This window comes from Passer domesticus, chromosome 9 (assembly GCF_036417665.1).
Source record: "Passer domesticus isolate bPasDom1 chromosome 9, bPasDom1.hap1, whole genome shotgun sequence".
Classification (NCBI taxonomy): domain Eukaryota; kingdom Metazoa; phylum Chordata; class Aves; order Passeriformes; family Passeridae; genus Passer; species Passer domesticus.
In genome coordinates, this window is record NC_087482.1 from 15,487,926 (window position 1) to 15,511,070 (window position 23,145).

General features: G+C 49.6%; 1 protein-coding gene, 1 long non-coding RNA gene and 1 pseudogene across 2 annotated transcripts; all 3 read right to left on the minus strand.

Annotated features, from left to right (window-relative positions):
- Positions 1 to 1,321: 1,321 nt before the first annotated feature.
- On the minus strand, positions 1,322 to 4,520 carry LOC135307222 (uncharacterized). Its single transcript, XR_010367942.1, has 4 exons — positions 4,476 to 4,520; positions 1,822 to 1,893; positions 1,549 to 1,620; positions 1,322 to 1,461 (listed from the first exon to the last, which is right to left on the minus strand). It is a non-coding gene; the product is annotated as an uncharacterized LOC135307222 (long non-coding RNA).
- Positions 4,521 to 14,008: 9,488 nt separating this feature from the next.
- LOC135307223 (EF-hand and coiled-coil domain-containing protein 1-like) lies at positions 14,009 to 17,916 on the minus strand (annotated as a pseudogene).
- Positions 17,917 to 19,560: 1,644 nt separating this feature from the next.
- LOC135308297 (actin-binding protein WASF2-like) lies at positions 19,561 to 22,814 on the minus strand. Its single transcript, XM_064433238.1, has 6 exons — positions 22,771 to 22,814; positions 22,343 to 22,414; positions 21,646 to 21,741; positions 21,105 to 21,218; positions 20,338 to 20,512; positions 19,561 to 19,810 (listed from the first exon to the last, which is right to left on the minus strand). The coding sequence occupies exons 2-6, from the start codon at positions 22,398 to 22,400 to the stop codon at positions 19,561 to 19,563; spliced, it is 693 nt and encodes a 230-aa protein (XP_064289308.1). The 5' UTR covers positions 22,401 to 22,414; positions 22,771 to 22,814.
- Positions 22,815 to 23,145: the final 331 nt, after the last annotated feature.

Genomic DNA, 23,145 nt, shown 5'->3' on the forward strand with positions numbered 1-23,145 from the left:
AGGAGATCTTTCTCCTTTTTAATGCCTTTATTAAGAAGAATCAGCTCAGGTGGGGAGAAATTGACGGGTTGCGCCCTCGCCGCCGCTGTTCCCAGGCGTGGCACGAAGGAGGAGGATGATGCAGTTTGTCCGCTGGTCTGCAGACAGAACTGGGGACTCTGTCCTCACGGGAGAGTCGTTGAGTCCTTGGTTTGTTTTGTTTATAAACCCGGGGGGTCTCCTTAATCAGTGTCTTTTCAGGTTAGGGTGAGAAAATAAAAAGGTCCAAGCAGGTACGGGACTATGGTCCCATTCTTAGACCACTTAAGTCACTTGTTGGCTCGTGATTTTAGGGGTTTTTTTCTTGTAAAAACTGTAAAACTGTAAAAACCCAGGGTGCACTGCATTTCTTATTTGCATGTTGTCTCTGGTGTCACTGCCCATTCTCTTTACCCTGGAGGGTTTCCCTTGGTATCTTCTTGGCATGCGGCCAGCATCAGGGAAACAATCAGTTAATCACCTGCCATTAACAGGCATTTGAAGAGCTTTCCTTCGGCAGCAAAACCAAAGGAGTCTGACTCGGTCTGGCTTGGTTTTTTTTAACTCTGAAACTTAAAAAAAATACAATTTTCTATTCATAACAGGACATGTCTCCCATGGAGGGACCCCAGCAGGACTGCTCAGTACCCGAGTGCCCTGAGCCTGCTCGTGATACTTCCCCTGGGCTGTGCCTGACTTGTCCAGGCTGTCCCTGCACTGTCAGGCAGCAGAGAGAGCAGCTCAAGCCTCAGACGGGCTCAGGCCCAGAGGCACAACAATTACCTCCTGTGCCTGTGCCTGGCATCGCCTCTCTTCCTGCAGCAGAGGCTGGCACGGAACCACTGCTTCCTCTGGGAAACGCCGCCTCATGCCCAGCCTCTGCATCCACTTCTGGAGAAAGGAAGAGGGACAGCTGGATCAGGTGGGGCTGTTCCCCACTGGGGAGGTGGCGCCTTCAGAAGGGAATGCTTGTCAAAGACATGGCTAAGAATCAGGAAATCCCTATAAACATTTTGGGAAGGCCAGGGCCCTCCCTTCTCCAAACTGCTGAGCTTTCTGTTCTACCCGGCGACTGGAAAATTGCAGGGGATCTCAGGCCTGTGGTGCGATTAGGTGGCCCGTCAGCTGATGCCAAATGCCTTCCTGCAGAGGCTGGGCAGAAGATGCAGCCAGGCCAGGCTGGGAAACAGCCCTGCAGGGCGTCAAAGCAGCAGCAGCAGCTGTGGGGCAGAGAGGCTGCCATGGATGCCTTCCCGCTGTGCCAGACACAGCGTGTCCAGATGTGCAGCCAAAGCCCCCGGCTGCTGAGTCCCAGGGGAAGCATGAGGGAAATGCACCCACCTTCTCCTGCCTGCTGCATTTCCTTCAGCATTTGCCTCATGTTTTCGGATGGATCATGGGGTTTGTGGTGTCCTGTGGCTTGGTCCTTCCCCCTTGGAGGACCTTAGAGCAACAGAATTCCATTTCCCAGGAACAGATCCCACAAAAGCAGGGCTCAGCCAGAGGGGTCAGCAGGGACACACTACTCACCCCTGCCATGGTTGCCAGGCTTCTCTGTAGGAATCAGCAAAGGAACTGGAGAAGTCCTCCCTGCAGACACACCTGTAACTCAACAGCCACAGAAGCTTCTGCCATCTCTGCTGATCTGCACGGGCACCACTGAGCCGCAGCAGCGGTGAGGGGATCGCGCAGGCCGAGGGCACACACGTGCATGGTTCTGTGCTGGCACCTGCAGTGATGCCCCCCTCGCCCAGCTTTGGGCTCTGAGCTGGCAGCTCTCCCAGGGGAAAGGCCTTGACCTACCCTCAGCATCTCCCAGAGCCTCAGTCCTGGACGTGGCTTGGGAAGCTGCACCACCTTCACCAGCAGGTTCAGCTGCAAAGAAAGACAGGACAGGAGACCTGTAAATCCACCAACAGAAACACCAGCCAAACCTCACTAAAATGTCACCACTACTCCTTGAAGTAAAATAGACTGATGCATGTTAATACCTAAGCTTGTAAGCTGTAAAACCCATTGTTATGAGAAGTAAAATATTTTATTTTAAACTGTATTATTCATGAGGTTGTTTTAAGTGAACTGAATATTTAAGGTGTGATATGCAAATTTATTTCAAAAAATAAAATATTTTTGTGCTTTTGTTATAACAGACAAAAGAAATAGAAGCAAAAGCTAATGAAACACTGTAAAGAATATATTAGAACAATAATATGATTCGTGAAAAATTGGAAAAAAAAAAGTATATAAGATACAAACCAGATTTAAGTTCCAAGAAACACTAAAAGTAACATTAAATCAGATAGGGTATAACAAAAGCCGTTAGATATTTAATAAGGATCAAATTAAAATAAAGGAAAAAAGCCAAGTAGAGCTGAAAGAAAGAGAAGTGTACAGACTAATTACAACTTTACAGCTAAAATGTCAAAGAAATAAAACTATAACAATTAGAAATAAGCAGGTGCTATCCTAAATCCTGAAAAACAATTTAAAAGGCTCTTATAAATCTTATGAAGTAAATACTGAGAATGAGACGAATGACTCCAGTGACTAGATCCCAAGGTGTAAGCTCTGCTACCAAGAAGATACACATCTTGGCCCTTTGGCTGCAACCCAAAGGGGCTTTGAGAGAGCTAGAGTGTTAAAACTGCAGAGGATTATTGTCACTGTATCAGTCATCCAAGCCCAAAAAGAATGAGCCATATGCACACTCCCAAGTTAGTGTAGTACGCTATAATTTTAACAAATTCAGAAGGTGCACTATGAGTAGTAAAAGACACTGCAATAAAGAAAATGTGAAATAGAGCAAAAAGAAGAAAATGGCAAAATTTGTAAGCAATATATTAAAACTTTTTGTTCTGGAAGAGATAGAGAAGAAATAAATCCTGAGAGTAGAATAAAGCAAATTGCTCAAGAATTAGAAAACAAGAACATGAGACAGTTATAAAGACACATTTTAGCAGGCAACATAAGAAAACATTAAAAATTTATTTTACAAATATTACCAGCCTTAAACGACTATGGAGTCAAAATATATCTAAAGTACAATAAGTACATGCATTGATATAAAAAAATATAATTGACAATTCAAAGAAAAGAAATTAAAGATTTAGAATAATCTACCTTATGAGAAGAGCTGTTAATTTTATACCCTGACTAGTAGTATAAAAGTGTAGTTGTTAAGTTTTATAAATACTAAACATAAAATTAGAAAATAAGTAAGCTTTGTCAAAGTGTATCCTAAAAGGACAAAATTAATAAATTAATAGAGAAAGGGAGGGATTCTGATAGATTGTATGTACAAATTCATGCTGAGACTACAGTAATCTCGCCTAATGAAAATCCTAGCATACCAAAAGAGGGTTCAGGGCAATCAATATGCACCAAAATCCTAGCCTGAATATTCGTCCCCAGAAATGCTGATTCCAGAAGATTATTTCTCTGACCAAATCTCAGCAATATGCATTCGACATGCATCATCTATAAGATAAATGTGTGCCTCCTAGAACGCATATTCCAGGAGATTTTCTTCTAACAATGTGAATTATTTACCAGTTTTTGGGAAACTCTCAGCAAGAGCTGCAGCAAGAAAGGAAAAACTACATGAAAATGCAAAAAGGATAAGATCAACCATAAGAAAGCAGAAAAACGGCTGCCCCCAACAACCCTTGGAGCTTGGAAATGTACAAAAATCTTTGTGAAAGCTGTCCCTTCGTGATGCACAGGGGAGAGAAATGCCCCACCTGTCTCACCTGACGCTGTCAGCCTGCTTCAGGGCCAATCTGATATTTGCTTCTAGACATTCTAAGACTGTATTTTAATTATGAAATAAATTCTCCTTATTAATCAAAAAAAGCTAATTATTTAAAACATGCGGGACTCCTGGGACCCTCATCAGGGACCCCAAAAATATCCCTTTGTGCCTCTTCAGGTCCAGGCCCAGATGATCCCACAGAAGGAAATGTGCCCTCAGCCCAGGGATGCTCAGCATGGGCTCCCCCATCCCCTCAGGCCCCGCTGCTGGGCACAGCAGCCCCTGCCTGGCTCCTGCCTGCCCACACCGTGGCCATCCATGGCTGCTCCTGGGCATGGAGCTCAGCCACTGCTGCTGCCGGGTGGGCTTTGCTGGTGCTACCACCAGGACAATCTGGTCACAGCTGCATCTCTCTACTGCAACAGAAGAGCTGATTTGGGAAGTGCTGTGCTGCCCCATTTCTTCAGCCCCACTAGCTGCCCACACCCACAGTGGCACTGGGCCGCCCCCAGAAAACTGTCGAATCTGGGCTGTGGCTGCAGGGCACAGCTGCTCTACAGCACAGGTGGACTGCCTTGGGGGTAGGACTGCACTGAGGGTAGGGACAAGGAACAGGGTGAGGTCTGCTCTATGTTTTCCAAAGGTGATTATTCTACAGACCATCAGGGGCAGGCCAACACTGCATTAAAGGCATACATCAACTTACAAACTTGGCAGGGTCCTAGGGGAGGATACAATCTTTAGCCAATTGGGAGAAACTGAGGGTGGAACACCAGGCGGGGAATACAAGGTTTAAACCAATTGGGGATTACAGGGGAGGGGAAGAACTTAAACAAACCAATGGGATTCCGAAGGATACAAAATTGATAGGGAAGTTTCTAGAGCAAGGGGCAGGCTTGGAGAGGGACTGACATGCAATGGGAGGAGGAACAGTGAACAAAAGGGCAGGTCTTTGGAGAGATGGACAAGTGGGGCAAAACCAACATCACAGGGGGGAAAGGAGCAACCCATTGCTAATAAAATATGCTATAACAATAGAAAATAAGGGGAGGGGTATAAAACTGACTGCTAGGACTGAATTACAGTCAAAAATTTTGTTATATTTCTCCAATTACTGTATCATGAAAGAAAACCAAGCAAATTAAATGTTGCAGCAATTTTAATGAAGTAGCTGAAAAGTATATGAAATTGAATCCAGTCAAAATATTGACAATATAATTTGGTTATGATAAGGGATAATTTGGTTCTTATAATAGCGCATAAGGAAAAATAACCGTGCGGGGTACACGGGGGGTACGGAGGGCAGGGCTTGACCCCTGTCCCCTCACATACAAATTGCCAAGCCTAAAATTCTCCTTTTTACACTGTACATCATCACCATCTCCTCCCATTTTCAATTTGTCACACTTGTATCTCCACCTTCATTATCACTTTTACCACGCATGCTCCACCGTTTTTTAGGTGGTTGCACTGTTCTTTGGGGTCATCTCTGATGAAGGCCTCTCCTCTTCCTCGATGTCCTTTGGTTCACCTTTTGGATTACACATGCGCAACAAGCTGGTATAATGTAAGTCAAAGCTAATATCATACAAGCCAATACTATGTTCTAGCATCAAAGCAATAAATCTCCTATAATTAACATTTTCCTGGATGTCCAACCAAACTTTCCTCTCTTCCAACTAAATTCAGTAATACTTATCTCTTTCTTCTTCCTGTTCTGAACATCTGCAGGAGAAGGGGGGGAGCCCCTCCTCTCCCTTTCTTCCTTGGCATTACACCTTCTAACTGTTCTACTGTTTCCAAGTATTAATTATTATATCAATATTAATTACTTTACAATTTTATCAGCAGGAATCACACCTATTTATTACAACATGAACTGCAATGGAGAAGCTCTGAGTAAAGGCTTGGATGAGCTCTTCAAATAATTTCCTGGCAGAAACAGATAGCCAAACTTGCCCTTATCCCATGCAAACAGAGGGTTCCAAAAATAGCAACACCTTCCGAGGCCCAGGGACACGGGCCAAAGCCAGCCCTGAGCAGCCACTGCCACCCCTGGCCCTCCCTACCCCGTGACAGCTCCCCCAGCCCCAGGGGACAGGCTCAGGCCCTCTCAAGAGACACTGGAGCAATCACCTGCTGTGCCAGTGCCTGGAACTGCCTGTTCTCCTGCAGAAGAGGCTGCCACTTAGCCGCTGCTTCATCCTGGAACAGCCACCTTCTCTGCCAGCTTTTGGGTCATCGCTGGAGAAAGAAAAGGGACAGATGGATCAGATGGGACAGTTCCCCATGGGGAGGTGTCGTCTTCAGAAGCTAACACTGGTGAAAGTCATGGACAAGGATGAGGAAATCAGATGAGCTTTTGGGATTGGACAGGCCCCTCCCTTCTCCAAACCACCACCTCTCGTGATCTGCCTGGAGACTGGGAAATTGCAGGGGATCTCAGGGTGGGCATAGCCCATGGTGCAGTTTGGGCTCCCTGGTGGCAGATGCCAAATGCCTTCCTGCAGAGGCTGGGCAGAAGCTGCAGCCAGGCCAGGCTGGGAAACAGCCCTGCAGGGCGTGAAAGCAGCAGCGGGGCAGCGAGGCTGCCATGGATCCCTTCCCGCTGTGCCGGGCACGGCGTGTCCAGATGTGCAGCCAAAGCCCCCAGCTGCTGAGTCCCAGGGGAAGCATGAGGGAAATGCACTCACCATGGCACCTCTCCAGATCACTCAGCATCTTGTGCAGAGATTTGGCTGCCTCCAGAGACTTGCTGTCTCCTGTGTCTTGGTTCTTCCATCTCCTGTGTCTTGGTTCTTCCATCAAGGAGGACCTTAATGGAAAGTGATTCAATTTCTCCTTCAGGCCTGAGTGGCAGTGAGGGCACCTGGGTGACTGGTGCCCTCCAAGGCACTCCCTCAGCTCTGCCTCCCACTCAGGAGCACAGGTGGTTTCTCAGTGAGCTTTGCTGGGGTGGTATGTGCAAAGTGGTCAGTTATTGGTGGATCAGGCTCTGATGTTGTACAGTTCAAGAAGCTGATGACATAGAGAGCCTTGCAAAGTCTTTCAACTGGAGAAATGATTTTTGTTTCTCTCTATTGCTGATTGAGGACTCTTTTGAGGGTTTGATGCGTCCTTTCTATGATGGATTGTCTTGTGGGGTTTGCAGGTATACTTGTCTTATGTTCTATTCCCCAGTCACTGAAGAACTCTTTCAACTTGTGAGAGGTATAGGCAGGTCCATTGTCTGTTTTGATCTCCTTTGGTACTCCCAGGGTAGCAAAGGCCAGGAAAAAATGTTTTATGGTGTGCTGCGCAGTTTTTCCTGGTTGTGTTGATCCAAGTACTGCTCCTGAAAATGTATCGACCGATACATGCAAGTATTTTGACTTTCCAAAAGGTGCAAAGTGGGTTACATCTGTCTGCCACAGCTGGCAGCTGTTTAAACCTCTGGGATTGACTCCCGTCCCCATAGATGGTATCTGGTAGTTTTTACAGTTCGGGCACATGGCAACAGTAGCTCCTGCTTGATCTTTTGAATGCTTGAACATTCTCATAAGGGCAGGCACATTTTGATGAAAAAACGCATGTGACAACTTTGCCTGGGCACAGATGTTAGGGACATTAGCAGTCTCTATTGCCATGGCTAAGGTGTCTGCTTTCCTGTTCCCTTCTGTAATGAAACCTGGGAGGTCAGTGTGTGACCTCATGTGCATTATATGGTAAGGTTGTTTTCTGTGGGAAATTAAGCGTGTTAATGTAGAAATCAATTGTTATAACTTTGGATTGGAAACCTCTTTGAGAAGAGCATGTTCTGCTCTCATAGCTATGCCAGCAACATAAGCTGAATCTTATGTGACCAGATTAAAAGGTTCGTTTTTGAATTTCTCAAAGGCTCTGATAACAGCTGCTAATTCTCCAATCTGTGGAGATCGCTCCACTATTTCCGTGTCAGATTCCCAGTTTTGGGTCTTAGGGTCTTTCCATGTCATTACTGACTTGTGGGATGACCCTGAGCCATCTGTAAAGATGGTTAGAGCTTTGAGAGGTGTTCTACTTTGGATTAATTTTGGGGTCAGATGAAATGTTACATCACTATTAAAAAGCTTATGTTTTGGGATATGTACTGAAATTTGGCCTGTATAGCTGTCTAAGGCATACTGGAGATTTTCATTGGTCTGGAGCAAATGTTCCACGTCCCCAGTGGTCACTGGCAAATATATGCATGTGAACTCACACCCTGCAGGGGAGCGGAGGCAAATTGTAGCTTTTTTTTTAAATGTGCCATAATTTCTTGGAAGGTGGTAATTGTCTTTGTGGGTTGGTTATTTGTAAAGATCCATTCCAGTATTAGTAAAGGGTCTCGAAGTTGAGTGTCCCATTGGAAGATCAGTCCATAGAACCAAGGTGCTTTTCCCAGAATGACGAACTGGAAAGGCAGGCTGGGCTCAAAGCGATGGGTTTTGAGTGAAGACAGGGCTTCTTGGACCTTGGTGACGGCATCTCGGGCCTCTGCTATAAGAGTGCATGGAGAGTCCAGATCCTCCTTGCCCCGAAGAAGGTTGAACAGTGGAGCGAGGTCCTCTGTTGTAATTCCTAGCAGTGGACGTACCCAGCTGATGGATCCGCACAGACTGTGTAAGTCTCTCAGGGTTTTTGGGTCGTCTCGGATGGCGAGCTGCTGGGGTACGATGGTCCTTTCCCGGATCTGGAGTCCAAGGTAAGTCCATGGGTTGGTGTACTGTATTTTGTCCTCACGGATCTCGAATCCTGCCTTTTCTATGGTTTCAATAGTCCTTTTAACTGCTTTGTCCAAGTACGTTTTTTCTGGTGCACAGACCAGGATATCGTCCATATAGTGATGGATGATTGCATCTGGGAATAGGTTCCGAACAGGAGACAGGATGTGAGCAACATACCACTGGCATAGAGTGGGACTGCACTTGAGACCTATAGGAAGAAAAAGGCAATGATATCTTTTGAGTGGAGCCTCTCTGTTAAGAGAGGGGACGGAGAAGGCAAACCGTGGGCGTCCTGGGGATGCAGCGGGATGCTGAAGAAACAGTCTTTAATATCAATGATAGCAAGTGTCCAGTCTCTAGGCAGCATCGATGGTGAGGGCAGGCCAGGCTGGAGGTGACCCATGTCCTCGATGACCTCGTTGATTTTGCAAAGATTGTGGAGGAGCCTCCACCTGTCCATGCCAGGCTTTTGTAGTACGAAGACTGGAGAATTCCAAGGGCTGGTGGTCTCTACGATGTGGCCTTTGGTGAGCTGTTCATCCACAAGGGCATGCAGTGCACGCAGTTTGACTTTTGAGAGGGGCCACTGCTCGATCCAGATTGGGTTATGGCATTTCCAGGTGAGACGAGGAGTGTCTGGCAGTGCGCGCTCCTCAGTGGTCCCAGTTAGAAATCCGGACTGGGAATATACATAGGGAAGCACCCCACTGACATAAAATGTCCCGTCCGTACAAGGTGAGGGGGGCCCTTACCACCAATGGGCGGATGGTTGCCAACTTGCCTTCAGGCCCTTCGACAAGGATGTTGTTCTTGCTCCGCATGGAAACTGTAGCTCCACCGATCCCTGTGATCATGCCTGCCACAGGTTGTAGCTCCCAGTGAGCTGGCCATTCTGAGCGAGCAATGATGGTCACGTCTGCACCGGTGTCCAGCATCCCTGGTAGGTGGAACTTCTCTCCTCTGCAGGTAAGACCGCACTCGATGACAGGCTTACTCGGTCCCACAGCTTGTGTCCACATTGCTGTGGGGTTGAGAGGAAGCTGTTCCCTGTGATTCTTAGGGAGTAAAAAGGCTTGTGCAAACGGAGTACCCTTTGGAAGAAAAAATGGTAAGTCTGTGCAGTACATCTGGACAGAGATTTCTTGTCCCGAGTACACTGTTTGTACTTCTGGAACAACAAATATTTCCTTTGGGCTACGGAGAGTATCACCTATAATTAGGATGTTAGAAGGACCACCTTTTGGCCCACGTTTGCCTGTGGGAACACGATAAACATTGTCATTTTTAAAGTCAATGGACAGTGCAGTTACCAGTAGCTGGCAGGTTCCCCTCGGTATTGCTCTGTGTGTTGGGTCCTCCTCATGTGGTCTGGAATCTCCTGGGATGGTGCGTGACTGGCTCTGGATGGCCTTTGATTTGGTGTCCTTGCCTGGGGCCCCACCACGCTCCACTGGAAGTTTCCCGGACACGGCTGATAGTACTGCTGATTCTGGGACCTTTGGTAGAAATTGCGAGGGTACCTGGGAGGTGACCTCTCTGGACAGTCCTTTATAAAATGTCCAAAGTCTCCGCAGTGGTAGCAGCGGACCTCGTCTTTAGAAGCTATTATTGCATATGCACCAGAAACTCCTTCTGCAACACCCTTAGTAACTGCTTGGGCCACTGTGTCTTCAGTGGACAAGTGGCGTGTGCAGCTTTCCAGCATTTGCTCTATGGTAGGTTCTGTGTCTAAGGGTAAGACTCTCAGAATTGCTTTACATTTTTCATTTGAATTACTCATGGCAAGCTTACACAACAGTTCTTTCCTTGCCTCTGTGCTCTCTATCTGTTTTTCCAGAGCATCCTTAATTCTATCCACAAATTTGATAAAGCTTTCATCTATTCCTTGTTTAATACTAGAAAAGTGTTGGGTAGAAATAGAGTCATCAGGGGTAAGAAGTAAGGAGGTTTCTGCTGCAATAACCATGTCTTGTAGTGTCGTCTTAGGTAAGGTATCAGCTTGGTGAGAGGGTTTCTGCAAATCCCCTTCACCAGCCAGCTGTTCGAGTGTAAAGTTTGACTTATCAGCATCTGCAGTGTAGTTATCTGATAATGTTTTTAATTGCTTTTTCCAATGCCTTTCCCAAAGCATGTACTCGGCGGGAGAAAGGAGGCACTGGGCAATATTTTTAATATCGCGGGGTACCAGAACATGTGCTGAGAACGTAGATTCTAGGGAATTTCTAAAAATATGTGAACTTCTACCATGTTCTTTTGTACAAGTTCTTTATTTGTAATAGGTTCCCATGTCTTTCTAGTAGTAGCACCGCCCCTTTTTTCCTTTTTATAATCTACTGGAAAGGCAGTAATTCTCTGAGCCAAAACGGAAACAGGCGCAGTTGCACTCGGAGATAACGCAGAGCAAGGTCGCTCACAGGATGCCGCGGGCTGCACAGTGGAATTCACGTCCAAGGGGGAGGGGGGGACACAGGCAGGAGCCTCGGGCACGGCAGGGGTGGGGGAGGCAGCACAAGGGGAGGGGGGGACGGCAGGACACTAGGAACCAGGGGAAGAGTGGAGGGTGAAGGAATGTTATCAGCATGATTAGCATTTGATGGAAAGGGTTCTGGTGAAACAGATAAGTTAGCACTTTGTTCATAAAAGGCTCGCACTAAAGTTACAGGTCTTTTGTTAGTTGTTTCTATGGCTTTGGTTATAATGTGAAATATAGGGATAAACTGAGTTACAGAAAAATCTTGGTTAGTTTGAAACTTATATATCGTGGTCCCAATTGTATCCCAAAAGGAGTCTAAAGTGGTAGTGTGTGTGTTAGTATCTGGAAAGTGGGAAAGAATCCATTTTATAAATTTTTTCAGGTTAGTTTTTGAAAGGTTACCTTTAGAAAAAGAAAAGTTGTTAGAAGATAGGATTTCTAGGATTAGTAAATATAAATCTCTCTCGTTCTGGGATTGTTTTAACATACTGAGCTTCGATCCCATGTTCCCGTTCCCTGCCAGCAGAAAAAAAGAGAAAAAAAAAACAAACAAAAAAAGGACCCAAGGAAAAAGTTTTTTGCGTGCAAGAAAGGCTGTTTTAAAACTTACACTTCTTCAGCCAGATGTGGGTCAAAGGTCTGCCAGCAGGTAGTCTGCTGAATCAGTCTCCTCGAGCACTTTTTGTGCCCAGATGTCAGCGGTTTGTGGGTCGACTGACAGCCTTTCAGAAGAGTCCTGCTAAAATGGAGGGCTTCTTCTTCCAGGACGTCTGGTGAGCAAAGGCAGTGACAATTTCAAGAAGAAATGCTGCTCCTCTGAAATGCCAGGTCCAGCACTCAGTTCGGGTGCCAGTTTATCAGGGCAGTTTCCCGCCAGGCTGATGCCCAGCAGGGTGCCGGAGCCAGGATAACTCAGTGGAGGCTCAAGCAGCCTAGGCAAGCTATAGTGATTGGAGCTCTTAGTGATTATCAGCTCAGTGATGTCAGCTCGTGGCTTGCTAGGTGCTGCAGCAGCAGACGCAGGGAGAGAGAGGAGAAGGCCGTGTGAGGTTCCACAGGATTCTTTATGCAGGTGTGCCACGAAGGTTCCCAGTGACAGCTCTTCTGCCGAACCGGGCAGAATCGGGGGGTTTTATACCCTACAGGGGTTTTGAAAACTGTCCAATAGAAAGGGTCAGGGGAAAGTGACCTATGGGCTTACAGAGAGATAAGCAGGGTCGGAAAGGCGGAAGAGAGGGGCTGCTAGGGTCCAGTCATGCTGACCTGGCATTTCCTAGCTCAGGCGTCTGACCGCCAAGGAGGCCGTGCAGGCCCTGGGCCTGCTACACTGACCCACAGGGTGTCAGGTCCTGCTCTGACTCTGGCTGTGGGTTTTGGGTTTTTTTTGTTTGTACTGTTGCATTTGTATTTTCAGTTTTCCTAGTAAAGAACTGTTATTCCTATTCCCATATCTTTAACTGAGAACTTTTTAATTTCAAAATTACAGCAATTTGAAGGGAGGGGGTTGACATTGTCCATTTCATGGAAGGCTCCTGCCTTCCTTAGCAAAAGCTGTCTTTTCCCACCAAGACACCTCCAATGCTCTTACAGAGAAAAAGAATATGGACACTTTATTAAGTAATTGATTTCTAAGCCACCTCCAATCTAGTACAGAAAACAAAGCCAACTCATATTTGGCAAGAACAATTCATGTCAAACCAATCCAGTTTCCTTTTCTGACAGGGCAAATGGCTCAATGGGTGAAAGAAGCAGTAGATGTGACATTTGTACTGTAGTAATATTTTAATGTGTGGTATTTTTAGAAACAACACTTAAAAATCATAGGATTCCATTAGAACATGGAAGATGTCACCTTGTGCTGCAGCAGAACTTAAAGCGGGGGAAAAAGGGAGTTCAGGGAATAGTGACCAATGATTTGTCCTGTGAGAATAAATCCCTGGGCACTGCATAAAAATGGGACTTGCCTGACTTCCTAAACTCTCCTGTCATCAGGCACTGGCAACTACACACTCTTGATACAACACCAATGGTAAGTATACAATTTCTTGTGATGTCTTTTGCACTGAAATGAACTGAACTCAAGCTTTTCAGGAAGGAATTTATTGAAATGTACCTTTAAAGTTGAGCTGACTCACTAACTTGACAGGGATTAAAAAGTAAAAGCTGAAAGATAGTCCAGACACAAACCTGGCACTCATCAGAGTAGGAAGATCAGGATGGGCACCTGAAGAAAAGAACTATGAACTATTTGGTCAACTAGGCTGGTTTAGGAACCCAGTGACATGACAGGGGCAGTTCAAACCCTGGCACAGGAACTTGTGCTCTCAGAAGAAGTTCATGTTTAAGTCATACAGATTGCAGGAATATGAGTCTGGAATATGAAATCAGGAATAGGTGATTATAATTACACACTCCAATTCAGGACAACATTTAATCACTTGCAGGTACTTAAACACTTGACTAAATGCAAACTCTTGTTTCCTGCATTAGGGATTATAACTTCAGGTCATGGCTGGGATTTCAGATCTAAGTGATAGCAAGTAGGTCTCAGATGAAGGTCTAGAAGAGGGATTTAGATGCTAAAAGAGCTTTTAAAATCTGAGCCTAAAAGGAGAAAGCATTTCCTTGATAAATATGAAACTATAAACATGAGCAGTGTGTAAAGCTTACAGGTTGGACTCTTTCTTGAATATGATCCTCTCTGGAAGAAAGTGGACTTTAGCTGGAGGAAACCTGTGGCTCACCAAGCCAGTTAAGGTGAATTCTCAGGAGAGATATCTCCAATTGGCAGTGCTTCCTGCAGAACACCCAAATCCCCCCCATTCCTCTCCAGCCCTACCTTGCAGCATTAGTTCTGGCCAAATCCAGACCCTGCTCACAAACTCTGTGTGGCACCTGGCAAGGGGGAAAACTGTTCACTGGAGTGGTGACTGAAACGCAGCCAGACTTCAACAGGGCGGGTAACAGCAACTGAAACCCAGCCAGACTTAAGCAACAGGACAAGTGACACTCTTGCCAAGTGACAGAACCCTGTGGGTTCCCAGCTGTCCCTCCCTCTCCCCGCCTCAGCCAACCCATCTCTTCCCCTCAACAAAAGCAACAAGAGCAGTGGACTATTACATTTGTGACCAACTTTCTGACTTCTGCAAGCATTTATTTATGCTGTGGCAAAAGTGGGGTTTAGTTGGCTAGTGGTTTTTCTTTCAGATTCCCACTCTATTTTCTTGTGGGTTTAGGAACGTTTCAGCTTCTCTCCTCTATCACCTGTTCTGTCAGTGAAGAAGCAATGAAGTCACAGCAAGTTTCAAACCACTGGCCAGAAGTTGTCCTTGTGTGCTTTTCCCCAATTCCTAGGACAAGCTGAAGAGCTTTTATATGAAATGGAGACTCAGCCATCTGATTACAGCTGGCTTGGGATGGGACCTAAGGACCAGGAAAGGCAGCAAAAAAAGTAAGTGTGCTGGAAATGGTTTCTGAAGGACTGTAAGCAATTTGTTTTGAGGCTTTCTTGAAGCATTACCATGCTGAGTTCTGTCGTTGTGTGTCTGAAGAGTAACTTCAGCTCTCTGTAGATCTGCACCCTGACTTTTGCCTGGAAGACTCCCACATCTCCTAAAGACCCCTACCAAGAAAATGCATGAGCAGCTTCTCATTTCCCTCTGGCCAGATTTCACAAGGTGTTTTGGAGACATCTAATAAGCCCCAGCCAGAGATTCTCAAAGTCACTTGTGCCCCAAGCCAGTGATTTTATAGGCACTTTTTGTCAGACTCCAACCTACCTGTAGTGCTGCAGTTGTGATTCCAGCTGCTGGATGTGTATTTGCAGATGTGTCACCTCGTTAGCTCTCACTTCCAGCTCCTTCACTTTGCCAAGACTGTTCAGGACAGCCTGTCTGGCCTCTTCCACCTTCCTCCTCATCTCTGCCTGCTCCCTCTTCAGGTGACGGTTGCAATCTTCCAGGCTGACCAGAGCTTCCTGAGAGCTCTCCAGCTCCTTCTCCAGCTCCTGACTGAACAGGATGGCTTCTTCAACCTCCCCATCCCCGGAGCTCCGGATGAGCTCCATCTCCTCCAGGACACTTTGGAGATACTTGGACTGGGAGTGCTTCTGTGTTAACGCTCTCTTCCTCCCTGTGAAGCAGGATCCTTCTTCTCTATGGCTGGCACGGCTCTTCCGCAGTCCCACCTGTAATGACCAGGAGCACAAAGCAGGGAGAAATTGATGGGGTTTACTGAAGACTGAAAGTGGCTGGACTGTGCTTTGTTTTTGTTTTGTTTTGTTTTGTTTTGTTTTAATCACATAGAGTTGATCAGCAACTAAAGCTACTTGACCTCTGCCAGATACAGAGACAAGAAAACAATCTCTGGAAAGTATTTTTTAATACCTAGCTATGCATTTAATTTTCAAACTACACACTATCATGTTATTGCACAAGTTTCTGTATAGCTTTAATGTCATTACTGTGGTGTCTACTCAGGAGTTAAGTAGTCTTCTGAAAAAGATATTTCCAATGAAGTTGTGTTCATGAGAAAAGAGCAGGGAGCAGCTGGGGGTGTTCTGGAGCTCTCCTCTTTGTCGTTTTCATTCTTCCTGGGACCTCTGACTGGTGACTTGGTGATGGAGAAGGAAGACTCGCTCACCATATGATGATCGACAAGTCTCGTCTTTATTCCCGAATCACCGATTATTATACACCCTTTAATTAGCTCATGCATAGTGCAAAATCCCAGCTCACCATTGGCTAACTAGCGATCAGCTAACTACGTGATGGTTTTGGTATAACTATCACCACTTTCCCAGGCTATCCCGCTCCACCACCTGTGTCTGTGCATTACTTCATCCGTGGGCCAAGGACACAGTTTAATTAGAATGGCAACTCCCCTCATTTTCTATCTTGGTCAAATTAATCTCACTGTGAGCTTTAGCTCGGAGCCAGCTTGTTACAAAGCTCTCAACAACTTGGTGTTTGCTGCTGATTTCCTTTCCTATTTTCAGATGAAAATGGTAGAAGTGCCGACCTGCCTTGCTGGACATTGTGAAGACAACAGTCATCTACTGCAAGTGGAAGTGTCACAGGTGGAGCAGAGTTCTGTGAGTGCTGTGTTAGTACCAAATCACACCTGGCCAGACCTGCCAGAACAATGGCTCCATGCTGCCCTTCCCTGCTCTGCCTGTTCCACGCTATTTCATGCCAGCGGAATTTAACTGCTGTTAAGTGTGTATGTGTGTCAGTCGTGCCAGAACAGCAGAACCAGCAGAAACCAGCCCTGGAATAATGGGGCTCTGCAGAGGAGCCCCAGACTATTCATCAGCCTACCTGCAGAACTGGCTCCAACTCTGGACTCTCGTGACCACACTCTGAAGAAAACAGCCTTCTAGTATTTCTCATAGGCACTTCTGGCTGAGACACTGCTTGTGCTTGTGCAGGTAGCAATCCAAAAGTTCTTTCTCGCTTCAGGAAAAACCCTGCAGCGGTGCACACCCAGCATATGGTATCGGCACATCCTGACTGCACGTGTAGTAGAAGAAGCAGCAGCATTGTACGCGTGGGTCTGTAAAGCTGAACTCCCCTACACTTCTAACAGAGTGCTCATCACAACAATATTTAATGGTACGCCGGTGCCATACATTTCTCCTTAAAGCCTCCCCATAACTAAACTTTGCTGAAAAGTTACTGCCAAGGATGAACGAGCAACTTGGGTCTCAGTCTGGCAGCGGAGGGGTTATAAACGCTGACCCTCCGAGAGCAGCATCTCTCCTGAAGCCCTCGGGGCCAGCCGAGCCGGCCCGGGAGGCCAGTGCAGAAGCAGCCCGGACTCACCTGCAGTGCCAGGCACCACGCATCGCTGCTCTGCAGGGCGGCGCGCATGTCCTCCACCAGCTCCCGCAGGCTGCCGTTCTCCTCCTCCAGCTTGGCGAGGCGGTCCTTGGCCTGTGTTGTATTGTGCTTTTTGTTTTATTAGTAGGTTTATGGTTTGATTTGTGGTTTGGTGGTTTTCCTTGGTGCTGTTTTCCTTTGTCTCCACCTTTTCCCAATTACTTTGTCGGCTAGATTCTAGTTTCTATTTCTCCAAACTTTAGCTGTTTTTTGAAACCGTTTTTCCTCCCTTGGAATTTTATTGGTTCACTATTGTTATCCCCGCCTAGGTTTTTACTCCCAACTCTCCTGATTTGTTGAAAGTTACACCTTTCCCTGACCTTCCCCCACATATAAGTCTTTGTTTGCCCCTTGATCGGGGTCCCAGGAGAGGAAAAGAGGAAGTTTACCATCAAATAAAGTTTCCCTGGGACCCGTGTGTGCTGCCTGTGTTTCATATTGCGCCAAAACAATTGACAGCTAGGATTCAATGGAGTTCCAGGGGGAACCTGCTGATCCCCCCTCTCTTGTCGGGGAAAGACAAGCGGCAGGCCTGCTCCAGCGCCACGATCTCCTCGTAGCACTCTCGGGAGCAGGGCCCCGGCGGCCGCCGCTCGGCGCTGCCCGCGGCTCCGCTGCCGGCGGGGTCAGCGCGGCGGCGGCGGGGGCTGCGCAGGCGGATCTGGGTCTCGATGTGCTCGCTCTCCCGGCCCAGCGGCAGCTGAAGTGGCCGCAGAGCCGCGCGTGGAACTGGCGGAAGGTGAGCTCTGCCGAGAGCCCGTCCCACAGCCCCGCGCACTCCTCGGGCTCCGCCGCCTCCTCCAGCCCCAGCACCTGGCACAGCGTGCGGAAGTCCTCGCCGGGGATGCGGCCCGCCCCGGCGCAGTCCAGGTGGTGGAAGATCTCCTGCAGGTACTGGTCCAGGCCAGTGGCCAGCACAACGATCTCGTTCTCCACGCCGCGGTCCAGCCTGTAGTGGTAGGCGAGGGCGCTGACCAGCCACTGCGTGCGCCGGGCCGGCCGCGCGTAGGGGTCCCAGCCCTCAGGCGGCTCCATCACGCCCACCCGGCCCGCGGCGCTGCCCGAGCATCCCGAGCGCCTGGCTCGCCCCGCAGCCAAGCCGCGTCCGCCTTTGTCCGGCACAAAAAGGGATTCCGGCACAGCGGCCAGGTGCCACCCTGCTCCGCTTGTCTGCCAAGCCTGCGCCCCAAGTGTGCTGCTCCTTTCTTAACTCATTTCTTCCATTCTGCTTTCTCTTTAACACAAGCGGCACAACAACATCGCACAATCCGCTTTGACAAGCAGCGCTTGTGAACGAGTGAGTGGTGCTTGCACTAAATTAAAAGCCCAACGTGCGTGAAAGCTGAGCTTCTGTTCGCTCAGACCTCCTCACCTGTGTAGATGACGTGACTTTATGGTGTTGCTGTGTGGGTTTTAAGAGGTCTGGGATAGAGGTGAGGAAGCGTTAAACTCCTTCAAAGGAGCTGCCCAAAGCAGTGCCTTCAGTCCCTCTTTGCCTGGGGAGTAGGACCGGCGCTGTTGAACGCAGGCAGCAGCACGAGCAGGGCTCCTGTAACAGCAGGGACATGCCACGAGCCAGCAGGGACCGTGGCACCAGAGGGGACCGTGGCACCAGAGGGGACCGTGGCACCAGCCGTGCCCAAGGTCTGAACAGGGTGGCAAAGTCAGGTGCTGCTAACAGGCTGCATTAACAGCCCAGGCAAGGCGTGGTGAGCATCCACCAGTAGTTTGGGAGCCATCCAAGGAGTCCTGTCAAGAGCAAATTGTTCTAATATTCTCTAGGACAAAAAAGGAGCAAACCAATCTGGCTGATATGTGAGGAAAGAGAATTCAAGTTCATTAAAAGCGCTGCTCAGTTCAGGGCTGACTTTCTTTTGAGTGAACTGATGCTAAGAAATATTTTCTCACATATGGTGGGGCTTCTATGCCAACATGCTTTGATGAGAAATTTCTGACCACATTTCTTTTGTTCTTTAAGATAAGTCAAGAACCTGCGTAGCTTTGTTGAGGAATGGAGAACTGTTTGTAGCTCAGGAAGAGCCTAACATTATAGCACAGGAGGAAGGTAAGGCAAAGGTTTAGAAGCTTTCCCCTCCTGGAGGGACACACTTTGAGAGGAGTCTGTGAGGAGAAGTCCTCTCAGCCACTGCCAGGGCTGTCTGCCTCCTCTGCAGGCTCAGGATTCTGGGAGTTCCACGAGCCTCAGCTGCCAGTGAATTTTCTTCTGAATATTTCTTGTTGTGCAGTACACAGGGAGTGTACTATATTTTGTGTTAGATTTCCTTCTGGGCTTTGAGTTGAATCTCACTAATTGTGCTGATTTTTACATCCAGATGAACTTTCTATGGATAGGAAGGAAAAGGGAAGAAGTACCATGGAAAATTAATTGCTCAAAATGTGAGTGGCCCAACCACATTAAAAAGTAAGTCTGAACTGAAGTATTTTTCATTTTTTTTCCCCGGTAGCAGGGGCGAAACATGCAGTGCAAATAAAGTCTATAAGAGATGCAACAAGCTGCCAAGTGTATGACAATCAAATTGGCAAACGAGGAGACAGGGTATGGGAAGAATCTTCAGCCCTTCCTGCTGAAGATCCAAGAGTATGAAAACTGACTCTGGTTGTTGCTCATAGGTAACATGTGTTATTTGTAAAGGAGAGCAGGTGCCCCAAGCTGTTGGTGGCCCACGCCCTGCCATGGCTGGCCCAGTTCCAGTCCTAGCTGGACCAGGGCGGTGGGCTGGGGAGGGGAGGAGGTGGGGGGATCTCGGGAGGCTTCCGCTTCACGGCCGGGATGGGGGGCCGTGGGGGAGGCACAGAGGGCTGGTAGTCTGCTTTCTTGGGCAGCTGTGGCTGCTGCTGCTGAGGACATGTCTGAGAGCTGCCAAACTCGAAGCTCTCTGGGCTCCCTGGGGGCCAGGGAGAGTCACGCCTTCTCGGCCGGGATGCTGGAGCTGCGGCAGCGCGACTGCAGAGAGAGGAGGAGGCTGAGGACCCAGCTGCCAGTGGCACACAGGGACCCTCGTGCACAGCAGGGCCCAGAGCTGGCAAGGCTCCCCAGCACGGCTGGAGCTGCTGGCACAGCTGGGCCCAGCTGGACAGCTGCCCCTCAAGGCCCCGGCCAGCAGGGCACGGCTCTGGGCAGGGTCCCTGGCCAGGAGCGGGCCCCAGAGCGCCTCTGCCTTTCAAGGGCAACCTCGGCCCTGCTCTTTCTCCTCCCCACCTCCCTCTGCCTCTGCCCCGTGCCCCTGGGGCTGCTCTTGGCCAGGCAGCCTCAGTGGGAGCCAGCACTGGCTGCAGCCCCAGCGGGGCCCCCCAGGACAAGGCCCAGCAATAGAGAGGCCAATGGAAGCACTGGGCAGCAGCAGAACCCTCAGCAGAGTTATTTGGAGAAGCATGGACTGGCCATAGCTCCACTGCAGCCTCTCTGGGAATGTTCCTTCACTATGAGCAGCATTTAAAGAAGCTGGAGGGGAGAGATCAGCAACAACTTACTGTTTCTTTTCCTTCCACCACCGGAACCCAGCATAGCACAGCACCATGGAAAGTGGCACTGTGAACAGTGTCACCACCATGCCTATCATGCAGGACCTGCGCACGTCCTGAGGGCAGACAATTCTTCGGTTGTTCTGTGGATCCGGGGCATTTGTGTCTGACTTGCCAAGAACTTCTGTGGGAGCAATGGGGAGCGTGAGCCCGTGCTGTGCTGCACTGCTGAGCTGGCAGCACGGTGGATACGGGCAGGACGTTCTCTGTTTCCCCCAGAGCTGGGGCCTGCAGGCACCTTGCCGGCCCTTGGCACAGGCTGTGCCAGCCATCAAAGCCCAGCAGGCCGGGAGGAGAGCCTGGGGGCAGCGCAGCTGCTTGGGCAGTGGCTGCTGCCAGGGACACGGGCCAAAGCCATCCCTGAGCAGCCACTGCCAGCCCTGGCCCTCCCTGCCCCGTGACAGCTCCCCCAGCCCCAGGGGACAGGCTCAGACCCTGTCAGGACCCAGCGCAGCCCCTGCTCACTCGGGAGCCAGGGCTGGCTCTGGCCCTGGGCTGGCGGCAGGGCTCCCGCTCGGGGCTGCTCCTGTGCCTTGGGCCTCTGGGCACTCAGGGCCAGCTCCGCAGCAGCTGCAGCACGAGGGACGTTGCTGCACCAGTCCCGTTTCCCCGGGGCTCTGAACCAGCTCCAGAGGCCTGGAAGCCATGGGCAGGCCCTGGGGGAAGAGCTGCTGCCACACAGCCCTGCCCAGGGCTGAGCCCAGCACAGCAATTACCTCCTATGCCTTTGCCCATGTCTGGCAACTCCTCCTTTCCTCCATCAGGGACTGACACAGAGCCATTGCTTCCAGTATGATATGGCGCCATCTGCACAGACTTTTTCTCCATTGCTGTGGAAAGGAAAAAGTACAGCTGGACCAGATTAAACCATTCAGCATTGCGGAGGATGGCATCATCAGGAATCAGTACTTGTGAAGTCATGGATAATGCTCAGGAAGATGGCCAGTTGTTAGGTCTGGGCCAGGGCCCTCCCTCCTCCATGGAGCTGCCCCTCCATGTGTGCTCAGAGACTGGGAAATTGCAAAGGATCTCAGGGTGGGCATGGCCCATGGTGCAGTTTGGGTTGCCTGCCAGCAGATGCCAAATGCCTTCCTGCAGGGGCTGGGCAGAAGCTACAGCCAAGCCAGGCTGGGAAACAGCCCTGCAGGGTGTGAAAGCAGCAGCGGGGCAGTGAGGCTGCCATGGATCCCTTCCCGCTGTGCTGCCAAAGCCCCCGGCTGCTGAGACACAGGGGTAGGCTGAGGGAAATGCACCCACCACGGCGTCTCTCCAGGACACTCAGCATCTCGTCCAGATGTTTGGCTGCTTCTAATTTCTTCTTGCCTGCCATCTCTTCCTTCTTCATTGCAGGACCTTAATGGAAAATTGCTCCATTTCTCTTTCAGGCCTGAGTGGCAGTGAGGGCACCTGGGTGATTGATGCCCTCCAAGGCACTCCCTCAGCTCTGCCTTCCACTCAGGAGCAGGGGCATGAGGACCTCATGCCTGGAGTGGCCCCACACTGGGATGGAAGGAGCCCCTTGCGGGGCAGTCGTGGCAGAAAGGACTCCCTGGAGCTGCCAGCAGCTCTAACCCGAGCCACGGGCAGGGCCAGGGCTTGGCAGTGGCAGCAGGAGCAGCTGAGGCTCCTTGGGGCTGGCAAAGGAGCTGCCAAAGGCTCAGCCCCGGGGCACAGCCCTGGGCCTGGCCCCTTCCCTCTCTGCTCTTCTGCCGGGCTGCACAGAGCACACGGAAGGACACACTGGCATTGCACACAGGAGGAAGATGGACAGCTAAATGCTCCTTCCTCCCACAGATTGCAATCCTGTGAGATCACTCATGGTTCGAGAAAGGAGCATAGCCAGATTTCCAGATACCTTAAATCCAGAGATTATGTTAAGGGAAATGGCACATGAGGGAGCCCTTGCCACTTGGACACCAATTATTTTGTCAGGAAAGACACATGAAGAACTTGCCTCCACCATGCTCTGGAGTCTTCCAACTGTTATGCACTAGCTTTTCTATATAAGCCATGTCGCGATCCCAATCTAGAAGGGAGCAAAGATCAGAAAATTTCCATAGTGTGCTGGGATTCCCCTCTCCCTTAGAGAACTGGGCACTTCAAGGGGGTCGGGTAAGGCCTTGGCTGCCAGATGTCAGTGGACAAGGCCAAAGCTGCACAGGGGCCTGGGGAGCTCTGGAATGGCTCTGGCCACCCTCCACCCTCTTTGCAGGCCCTGTGCAACATCCCTGGAGTCGTGGCTAGAGCTGCCCAGGGCCCATAGGGCCTCTCTCCCTCCCACAGGGGAAACCCTCTCCAAAGCCCTGGGCAAAACCATTCCCAGTGCTTCCCAGGGAGCAGGGAGCGCTGTCCCAGGAAAGGGCAGCCAGGCTGCCGGCTCACCTGCTCCCCGCGCTTGCAGCGGAGCAGCCTGGGCAGCCCTGGCAGGCAGGGCCACGGCCAGGAGCAGCAGGAGTAGGAGGCGCAGAGCAAGGGCCATGGTGCCTTGCCCTCTGCCAGTCCCGCAGCTCTTGCTGCCACCGCTGTCCCGACACCGCTGTCCCAATGTCAGCACCGCTGCTGCCACCGCCGCTGCTGCCGCAACAGTTGTGCTCAGGGACTGACTGCTGGCTCCTTGTGCTGCTGTGCAACCACGGGGCTCTGGCACCTCTGTGATCTCAGAGCCTGCTTGTGACCTCATGGCCAGGGTGGAGTTGTGTGGAGTGGGTTCTGCTTTCTTCGGAAGGGAGCTCATCCTGCCCAGCTGCTCTGCCCAAG